The sequence below is a fragment of the Pholcus phalangioides genome, unplaced genomic scaffold (assembly GCF_987345545.1).
Source record: "Pholcus phalangioides strain wild (caught in Gottingen) unplaced genomic scaffold, Ppha-v1.0 ptg000010l_1, whole genome shotgun sequence".
Classification (NCBI taxonomy): Eukaryota; Metazoa; Arthropoda; class Arachnida; order Araneae; family Pholcidae; genus Pholcus; species Pholcus phalangioides.
The window spans coordinates 15,013,120-15,024,404 of record NW_028301603.1 but is presented as its reverse complement, the minus strand read 5'-3'; the positions used below and the strand labels follow the sequence as shown (position 1 = coordinate 15,024,404).

The 11,285-nt window shown below is 40.8% G+C and overlaps 1 protein-coding gene across 1 annotated transcript; it reads right to left on the bottom strand.

The window, feature by feature from the left end:
- Positions 1-576: 576 nt before the first annotated feature.
- LOC149080979 (RAC family serine/threonine-protein kinase homolog) lies at positions 577-8,125 on the bottom strand. The gene is made up of 5 exons (XM_089238274.1): positions 7,999-8,125; positions 7,203-7,282; positions 5,452-5,532; positions 1,743-1,840; positions 577-670 (listed from the first exon to the last, which is right to left on the bottom strand). The coding sequence occupies exons 1-5, from the start codon at positions 8,123-8,125 to the stop codon at positions 577-579; spliced, it is 480 nt and encodes a 159-aa protein (XP_089094400.1).
- Positions 8,126-11,285: the final 3,160 nt, after the last annotated feature.

The following is an 11,285-nucleotide window of genomic DNA, read 5'->3' as shown; positions in this document are numbered from 1 at the left end:
TCAAGAAAGCGCTCGCCGACGCAACTCTACTTGCTCATCCGCATCCGAACTCTCGACTTTTTCTGCTTACCGATGCCAGTGGTACGCATGCTGGGGCCGCTCTCTGCGAACTTTCTTCAGATGTTCCTTCGGCTCATGACAACCACACCAACGCGTCCTCCGGATTCTCGACAGACTGCTCTACACACGCTGCCCACGCTCGTAGCCAATCGGCAAGGCTCATCTTGGCAGCTCCCAAACACAACCGCCTCAAATAAGGATCCCGTCGACTTACTCGATCGCTTGAAACCCTTAGCTTTCTTCAGTACCTCGTTCAATTCTACTCAGAAATCTAAGAGTACTTACGAACGCGAACTACTGTCTATTTACCTCGCAGTGAAATATTTTCGCCATCAATTACAAGGTCGTCACCTTACCATCGTGACAGACCATAAACCAATTTCCCATGCATTCCACCAGAAGCTCGAGTCTGCGTCTCCGATCGTCCAACGACAGTTGTGTTACATCAGCGAGTACACTACCGACATCCGATATCTGCCTGGCATTCTCAACACTCCAGCAGACGCTCTGTCTCGGTTAGAAGCTGACGAACTCCATCTCGACGAAATCGACTACGCTCTTCTGGCCAACGCCCAACAGACCGATCCAGAACTTGCCAAACTTCTCGACTCTAGTTCGACAAACAATCAAAATTCACTAAAAATTCAACGAACGTTTCTTCCCGGATACAGACTGAACCAACCTCTATACTGATCATTCGCAAAACGTCCCGCGAATATTTGTTCCCCTAGCATTTCGCAAACAAGTGTTTGAAAAATTTCATTCTCTATGCTATCCAGGGGTCAAAGCATCTGTGAAACTCCTCACCGAACGTTTCGTCTGGCCAAACATAAAACGAGACGTCACTAACTTCGCCCGTGCTTGTATCGCCTGCCAACGAACCAAAGTGCACAAACACACCCAATCGCCTCTCCTAGTTTTTCCTGTGCCGTCGGAGAAATTCGCTCATCTGAACATCGACATTGTGGGCAGACTCCCGAATTCCCAAGGTTACGAATATCTTCTAACCGTTATCTGCCGATTCTCAAGATGGATCGAAGCAATCCCAATCCGAGATACGACCGCACAGACTTGTGCCCGAGCATTATACTCCAACTGGTTTTCACGATAGGGAATTCCGAAGACCATCACGACGGACCAGGGTTCGCAATTCGAATCGCACCTATTCCACAAATTCAACAGTTTGTTCGGAATAAATCACATCCATACGACTGCTTACAACCCCAAAGCAAACGGGCTCGTCGAACGCCAACATCGTCAGCTCAAACAAGCACTGAAGGCTATCATGACAAGTGATTGGGTCGACAGTCTTCCTTCGGCTCTCCTCGGCCTCTTTTTAATCATTTTTGGCGGCTTTAATATTTGCACTCCACCGCTAATTTTTGTTTTCATGTGTTTCTTGGGTGAGATGAATACAGAGAGATTAGATAGAATACATACATAGATGACACTTAATTTTTTTTTTTTTTTCATAATTTTTTGAAGATGACACCTTGACACCCTTTCCTTTTTCTAAATTCGTACAACATAGAGGTTTAGTGTAATTTTTTTTCCATTCAAAAGAGAATATTCTTGTCAGAAGAAGAAGGAAATTTATTAGAAACATAAACTAAAGGAACTAAATGCCAAATATATCAACAAGATGACGATGAGAGTACATACATTACGAATATTTTTTTCACTTCTCGTACTCAGAAATAACAAATTTCGAACAGAATTCAACGAGATCGGCATAATAGTAGTCTTTGGAAACGACGCATTTCTCCAGATTCCCGTTATCCTGGAAAGACAGAATTCAAATCGACATAATTAAATTACTTAATCGATTATTTTCCGACTGAAATAAACACTTGGACCTTTCTTTCAATCTTCTTTAAATAGTGAATATGGTTAAGTCCTCTGATCTGAGCTGATGTTCCGATGCATCCTCTAGCAGGAATAGTGCTGTTTTCATCCGCAGGTTGGAAATACCAGTTCTGTTGGAATCGAGTATTTTGAACAAGCAATCTTGGTGCCATTTGAAGCACCAAGAGTACGTCGCTCTTGAATTGCTATTAGACTATACCCTGCCACAGAAACATCTAAATTTAAAGTTCCGAAGACCTTCTTTAGCTCGATGGGGGTAAAATACAATGAATAAAAGAGAGAAAGAAGAGGACTAAAACGGGACATTTTTAACAACTGAGAATGACCACGGCATGAATAGGGAAAAGATAGAACGACACAATTTTGACCACAGAATGAGTTGAAAAAGAACGGAAATTAGGCACAGTTTTGAGCACGGGATGAATCGGGAAAGGATGAAACGGCATAATTTTGACTAGAGAACGAATTGGGAAAGGATTAAACGGCATAATTATGAACACAGGATGTATCGGGAAAGAACGGAACGCCACAATTTTTACTAGAGTATGAATCGGTAAAGACCGAAACGGTACAATTTTGACCACAGGATGAATCGGGAAAGGATGAAACGGCATAATTTTTACAAGAGAATGAATCGGGAAAGATGAGTGAAACGAAACAATTTTGACCCCGGGATGAATGAATCGGGAAGGATGGGACGATACTATTTTGAGCTCGGGATGAATATAGAGCACAATTTTGAACAAGCCTTTTTTTAACTGGTGGGGAATTCGCCCCACTAGCCTTTCTATTTGCCCCACCAGAGAAAATAAAAAATGACCACTGGTGGGGCCAAAGCTCTTTTCTTGTTTTCCTGAGGCATTCGTGTCATACAAGACGTGTGGTCATACAAACAATGATTAAAAATAATTCTAGTTGTTTAAGTCCGGTTTCTAATTGTTTTCGATGAAGAGATGAATCCCCTTTTTTAAATAACATTATAATTTTTCTGCATATACGAAGGAAGCAATGTCATCTTGTTCCCTTTTGTACTTGTGATAATTTTCTACCTCGCATATGTTTTTTTATATTGTCAATGCCAGCACCACGCATCCCTCTCCGATCATGTGCTCCACACACTCGTGCTTTTGCCTATTTAGTGCATTTTTTTGCGTACCCCTTCACATGTACCTATTTCTGCAAATGTTTTACACACTCCTGTTCTGCGTTGTGCTATGCAATTTCACCTTGCATCTTTTTGTACATGCAATAATTTCCTACCTCTCTCGCATATGTTTTTTTTATATTGTTTTTAATCAATGCCAACACAATGTGTCATTATCCCCCATTGTGCATAATGTTTAATTGCAGCTCGCTCTGTAAACGTCTGATGGATTTCTTGCTATGTTTCTTTTTCAAGTTTGTACACCTACGCCCTTTCTGTTTTGCATATGTTATGCATTAACACAGAGAGAGAGAGAGTTATAATTAATTAATGAGTTTCATAATTAATAATTTCATTACTTAATACTTTTATTAATTAATAATTTCATTAGTTAATACTTTTATTAAAATTTGAAATTTTTGCCTGCTATGTCATTTGTACGGAACACACTGGAGCTTACTCCGCTTCGAGTGCCCTTTTTTTCTAGTGCGTGCCCCATCAGTTTAAATTTCTTATAAAATGGCCTGTTTTTGACCATGAGATGAATCGGGAAAGGGTGGAACGGCACGATTTGACCTCCTTCTCCTAACCAGATCATGGCCCGCACACAAGTATGAGCCCAGAAGGGATCGAGAAAGGATGAAAAGATACAATTTTGACGAGGGAACGAATCGGTAAAGGCTGAAACTGCTCAATTTTGACCGCAGGATGAAAAGGATGAGACAGCTCAACTTTGACTGAATTTACTATAAACTGCACATGCACCTCGTCCATATTGCTCTACGGAACCTGTAACAGATGGGTGCATGTCGGAATATGCGTGTGTGCGTTGGGAACGTAGCGTGAAGTTTGTTTCTGTGGAATGCTCGTCGAGTGATGCCACCTGTCAAAAATTACCCTGTATCAGTTTGAAAAGTGATAATACAGTGTGTCACAAAATGCAAAAATCTAAATTTTTATACGGTCCCCCCCCCCTCCTTGTCCTCTAACTTCCAATTAGAACCTTGTTGCTCTGTCTCTTTCGTGAAGGAAACAAAACAAATTCAATTTTTTCACATCTGCTGAGATATTTGAATCCAAAATTCGTCGAAAATTTATGGAAGAACAGCAAAACTAACGCTCCTTTCCTTTTTTTATGTTGTTGTTTCCCCAAGTTTCTCCAAATTTCGAATTCGAATATCTCAGCAAATATTTCACTTAAAAACTTTGGTGGGTTTTTTTTTCTCGGCCTCAGGAAAGACAAGGGAAAAACTTTCTAATGAGGCTTTTGGATCACGTGATATTTCCGTCTTTCCTTGAGGGACATACAAACCGTATCCAAGGCAGCCAACATGGCGATTTCATCGGCAGCTCATGAAAGATTGAAAGAGCAAAATATAAATCAAATAAATGTAGAAATGAAATAGATTTTTTTTTTCGTTGATGGGTGCTAGATATTTAGATATCCCCCCCCCCCCTCACCGAAGTTTTGAAATAATCTATCTGCCTGTCCAATTATCTCAATTGCTGCGGAATTATTTCAATGTAATCTACGAGCCATTATTAATTAAAAACAAAAAAAACGTAACCTATATGAATTGATGCTGTTGAATATTAAAAGGCCATAAGGGGACCTAAATTTTAATTTTCATACTCAAAAAAAATGTAAACGAAAAGAGTTGAAATCAGTGTTATTGCATGGTTACCCAGTTCAAAAGTAGGAGCCGCTGTGGTGGTCGAGTGGTCATAGTGACGGACTCGCATCGCGAGGACCCGGGTTCGAGCCCCACAGTGGTGGTCGGCTGAAGTTGGTTTTCAACATGAATGTGGTTCCCAACTTCGAGGCGCAAATGCGAGCTGATCTCCCCGTTAAAAAGTCTCGCCACAGAGAGCAACAGACCTACAAACAGTACAAATATTCAGTCACGACACATCACTTACTTCACTTCTGAGACATAGATGGCAGCACTGAAAAATCATACACAACACTAGATACGCGCTCAGACTGTTAGGTACACACAATTACACTTCCGGCACATTTCACTAAGTAGAAAATTGCCTATGGCGATAGACCTGAGTTGTGCTCCATTTATAAGTAAAACATTTGAAAATTACGGCAAATACATGTGTATTGTCAGTTAAGATTTATGGGGCTAGAAGTTTCCAAGCTATCTTCAGAGAAGTCAATATAGAGGACGCTAACATTTTCAATGAAAGTAAAAAATCTGCACAAATGCCATAGCTTCGGGAAAGAAAGGATTTCTGTTTGTGCAACCAATTAAAAGTTTTGGATGAAATAAAAGAAAATCCCTCCTTCGTAGTGTGCACCCTTCAATCCCGTATATGCGGAGCTCCTGAAAAATCGGGAGCTCCAAAAATCAATAACTGAATGCGGAACTCACCAGCTCTTTCCAATCAATCTGCTGGAAGAAAAGATGGCTCTGCAGTTCGTGTTGATCTCTTCCGAGCCTCTTCCGTGGGTCCTATTTTGGAAAATTGACGTACTAAAATAAACATGCGAGTAATTAGCAGATAGTGTCAATGTCACCAGTGAATATTTCGAATGTTATGCCCCACCATATTTCATCGAGGAAAATTATAGATTTTCGGCAGGGGCAGTCCGAAGTGTTTGGAACCTGCCGGGTACTCGTTTTGGGTTTCATGTAGGAAAGTTTGTATTTCTGAATCAAATCTGCGATTGCTCGAACCCGTTCTACAAATTTTGAGCACCGCACAGTACCCCTCCCCCGCCTCCGAAGCCACAGGAGTTCGGGATCAAAAATAAAAGAAATGGTCAGGTGTCGCCAAAAGAAATGCCAAAATCAAGCAAAATTGCCAATTAGGATTGAAATAAATGAAAAATTACTAAGCGGTGGGGAAATCGAGTGCTACTGGGAATCGTAGTGTATACGGACAGGGAAGGGACCGTTTAAAATTTTTAGATTTTTTTTTATTTTTTGTTACACAGTGTGTGTGTCAGTGCCGTCTTAACGCATGGACCCCCAGGGGCCTCAAAAGAAGAGGGGCTTCAGAAAAACTAGAGTTAGTTGAATTTTTCGGGAATTTTCCAGGTAGGGCCCCAGAAAAATCATTTGGCGCGCGTGCGTGCGTGTGTGTGTTTTTTTTTTTTCAGTTTTTCACGCAAAACTGGTACAGGGTAGTTTTTAAACGCCTTTTGACAGGCGGCTGATGAGATAAAGGCCACATTAACACTTACAGGACAAATATAAAAATAATAAGAAAAAATATATAAAAGAAAACGTTAAACATGACAATTTTATGTAGATTAATATTTGTATTCTCACACACACGGTCATAAAATATAATTCATAAAATTATGAAAATTATTTTCATCCTTTCTTTTCAATAGAGAACAAAAATAAAAAGGAGGACGTAAGCTCTTCGTTGGCATTCAAAAAAAGAGTAGCGACGGTCACGTGAAAATATGGTATGTCCTGTAAAATGTGGGTCATATGCAGGGTCGCAACCAGAGCAGGAGGGGGGGGGGATCTGGTGTCCAGGCGCTGGACCAGGAATGGTGGCTTACTCTCAACGCCCTTCAAAACGCGTTTAAAGTAACGGGCTGGAAGTGCTCAAAAAATTGATGCCGGCCCCGGGGATTTACGGAAAATTCACCGACAACAGTTCGACACGAGCCAGTGAGGCAGTAAGTGAGCGGGGAATGACCGACTGAGTGAGCCAGTATATGATACAGTAGTTAGTTGTGAGTGAAAGAGTGAGTAACCTACAGTAGAGTAAGTGACCTAGTAAGTGAGTGGGTGACTTAGTAAGTAAGCGAGTGAGCAAATGCCATAGGGAGCGACTCGGTGGTGGACCGAGTGATCTAGTGAGTGCGCGAGCGACAGAATGAGTGACCTAGTGAGTAAGTAAACGGCCTAGAGATAGAGTAAGCGACCTCATTCACTCGCTCATTCATTCATTCGTTCACTTCCTCGCTCGTTCATTCACTCATGTCGAACGGTTATCGGTGAATTGTCCCAGCGATGAATTGCTGGCGGTGAATTTTCCGGACATTAGCCCCGGACGACAGAGTAAATCTTTGGTTCGAGTTGCGGCCTCAGTCATATGGTCACTCTAGTTATGCCCCCAATCGAAACTATTTCGGGGAGGAGATAGAATAAAAAAACCTTACCAACTCCAGAAACTGCTTCAGCGCTTGCATAAAATCGACCTCCAACGTGTGAACAACGTATACCTTCATCGTCAGGGAAACTGTAAAAAATTGACTATGTAATTTTTTTTCTATAAAAATTGAGGAGATTTCGAAATGCTATTATTACGAAAATCATGTAAATGGTCCTTATTTATCATCTGTTATGTCATTTTTTCGCTTGTAAATAGTGTAAATATATCCATAATCTTGAGTAAAATTGAAATTTAACGCATTTCTCTGTAATCTCGCCTAACTGGCGGCAAACTTGGCAGGTTTGGCGACAGATCTGATTATTTGGCGACGTTATGGCGCAGAGAGAAATTTGTAGAAAGAAAAGGAAAGAATTATGGGATCTCTTTCTCTGGCGAGAATGACGGAAAAACTTCTAGACTTTTCTTTGCCTCTATAAAAAAAAACGCCCGCCAAAGCGAAACAGTTGAGAGATATACAAATACAACGCCACAACAGGCAAATTGCCCAACGAGGTGGCTGACTTAAGAACATCATGGATCCCCGAGCCATTTTTTGGAGGCCCTACCACTATAACCACTCGACCACCACAGCGGCTCCTGTGTACGCTGGAGAAGCTATCTGCCATGGGTTCTCTGTTTTAGCGTTTAAAATCAAATCTCTTCTTGTGAATAGATGCAAATAGCTGTCCTAAATAAATCAGTGACGTCCTGCATTTTCTTCCGTCTTTTACTCATTTCACGGACTTGTGTGAGAGACATTATCCTGTATTTGTCTTGGAAGAGAGGAGAAGATTATGACTCACCAACTATACGGCCCTTGAAATCCAATTTCCAGAAATCGATTTTCTTATACCCACAGTAGACCTCTAGCGGCGTGATTCCATACTGCATCTCGTAAAGGCACACTCCAACCGAATACCAGTCAACCATTTCGTCTGTTGAAAAAAATAAAATGAATTTCCAATCGTGTAACTAAGAATTTAACTACATTATTTTTAGGGGACACCGAGTTATTCATCAATAAATACGGGACACCTGGTGAGAAAACGTAACTGAATTTTTTCCGGTACATCGGAGTACTTCTAACAAAAATACGGGGTGACTGCCGACAGAATTTAATTAAAATGTGATAAGAAACGTAATTATGGTCTGACTGTAATAGAAGTTGGTGAAATGCAACGATGCACGTAAGAGAAATGTATATTTTACCATAATTTTTTCCAGAGAAGACTTCGGGCGCGTTGTACTGCCAGGCTCCGTAGATCCCTTTGCATGTTTTCTTCATCTGAAATGGATATTGTCTTGCATTACAGTAGCCGCCGCTTATAAGAATCACGTTTTTTTATCAGTCATCTTGATCCGAAGATTTTTTTTCTGTTTCTCCTGTATGGTTAGTTACAACTGGAGTACGCAAGGAGTGGGTGGTGAGAGGGGATTTGAGCCATTCACTACAAAGCTGTAATCGTCACTGTTTGTGGGGGGGACACAGTGCTGTCTTAACGCATGTGGGCCTAAGAGGAGAAGAGGCCCTATCACAAAAATGAGATTTTTGGCAGTAACAGATATATTTGCCTCGGACGAAGGAGTAAATTTTTGTTTCTAGTTGTGCCTTCTGGTTGAGACGTGTTTTCCGTCACGGCGGATTGCTTCGAGATGCGACGGAAGACAGGATAGAAGGGAAAAGGCCCAGGGTAAGGCCCAGGATCACCTGGATCTCAACGGTACTAAAGCCCCGTTCACATGTGCAATAAGACATCCCGGGAAGTTCCCGGTAACGGGGATTTTCACTACAAACCATTTACATGACGTTTTGTTTATGCCGGTAATCCCCCCTCTTCTTTCTGGAAGTCGCCACTGGTAACGTGGATTGAACGGAAGTGGTTGATTCAAGATGGCTGACGAAGGAGTTTACAGTAGTTTTCGCGGCGCAAAAGATTATGGGAGAGAAGATCGGTGTCGACCACCAATCCACCCCAAGAAAGATGGGCTTTTTTTGATGAGCTTCTCTCTCACTTTTTTACCCTACGAGGGGAAAAAAGTTACCGTGCCTGTAATTATGACGAAAGCGACCCCCAATCTTGCACATGTGAACGGGGCTTAAATGACGTAGAATGTAACCAACTAAAGCTATAACCAACTAAAGAACAAAGCCCAAGGCAGAGATGAGTGGCGGCTGCTCAACGTTAAGTCTGTGGCTCTGACTTCTAACACTTTGTCCCCCCCCCCCCTCCAAAAGAAATTTCTGGCTATGGCTCTTATGGACAAATCAGAGGATTGGTGTTAAGATTCGGTTTTCTGATGGATCTGCAGAATGCTTACGTTAGTCTCGGCAATATATATGCCGCTTCCCTTCCTCTCCCTTAGCGAAGTGGTGCGTCTTCCTGGGCTGATCATATAACATTAAAACTACATAAAATTGGGGTGCGAAATATGGGAAAATTGGCGTTTGCCAAAACTGCCGCCAAAGGTATATAAGCAAAGTTACCAATTATTGCTTAAATAATCGAAAAAAATCTCGTCATCGTCGGAATTGAAAATTAACAATGAATTTGTGCGTGCGTGCGTGTGTCAAATTTCAAGTTGGCTTTGTTGAAAATACGGGAAAAACGGGACAGTTTGTATGAATAGGTCGGGATAATCTAAATTACGGGAAAGTACGGGTCATATTGTCACCATATTCTTACCCAGCCTATCAATTTACATACTCCCAAAAAAAAAATCATAAATCAGAGTGTCGGATCTCATAATCATGGAAAGCCGCCCCCTTTTGTTTTCCCTCCGTGAACAAGAGGCATCCAGTCCGTGCCAGGGTTTGGCCAATGACCATCTTAACACGTAATTAATTTAGTAAAGAAAATGTGAATTATATATAGTAGGCTGATCGTATTTCCTCAGGAGAAAAATACGGAAAGTGTTTGGAATACGGGTAAAATACGATGCACTGCCAATCGTCACCAAAAGAATCGCCAAAAGACAAACTAAGTCGCTTATTATTTCCAGGCACTTTGCATTTTTTAATAAAAAATTCAAAATTGAACTTCGTTGAAAAGAAAAAAAAACACAGAACACGGTTATAACATAAAAAAGAGTCGGGGTGGCCAAAATTACGGAAAAATACGGGAATGTCCCGTAAAATACGCATTACACGGTAACCTAATTGATAAGTAATGTTCTTACTATGGCAGAGCTGAAATCTGTCAGTTTCAGGCAACCCCTTGGATCAATCACGATATTCATTGAGCTGATATCTCTGTGGATGATGCCTAGGCCAAAAAAAAAAATATATATATATATACAGTCGGATCCCGTTTTAACGAATACCGTTATAGTGAAAATCTTGTCTTAACGAACACTTTTCTAATCCCCCAAATAAGTTTACATAGGAACAATGCTAGGTGACCTGGAATTCCTCTATAACGAAATTTCGTTTTAACGAAGCGATTTCTCCGGTCTTTTGGCGTTCGTTATAACGGGATTTGACTTTATATATAATAAAATAAATAATCAAATATAAATAATTAATAGTGTTATTAAATTTAAACGATTCATCCATCTTTGATTTTTCATAGGAATGGATTCCCATTCGATAGCCTTTTATAATGTATAAAGAAAAGGCTATTATTATCCTAAGGAATAGGGCTTCCATTCTCATTAGTGGGAGCGCGTTCTTCACTGAAATTACATACAGGGTGGACATAAAATAAATTTGCCGATATACACGCCCCTAGCGGTCGCAAAAATCAACAAATTTGGATGAAATTCGAAATAAAGTTATTTCAGAGTATGCGATCGAGGATAGAGGAAAATAAATGAATGAATAAAACGAAACCCTATATAGTCCGTTTCAGGTTAACTTTGCAGTGAAGGGGAAGCTACGAGGGAACCGCATCACTCGTTGCTATGGGAACGAAAGCCTCTTAACCAATGTATCGATGCGCGGCCTCGGTAAGGTATGGCCGATTCTCGCCAATCTCACTGAGAAAAATATTTTTTACGTGTAACGTAATTGCACAGTTAAATTAGTAATAATTATAGAATTAAAAGAAAACCACTGCCGATACTTTCAGAAATTAAAGTGAGGTTTTTGAAA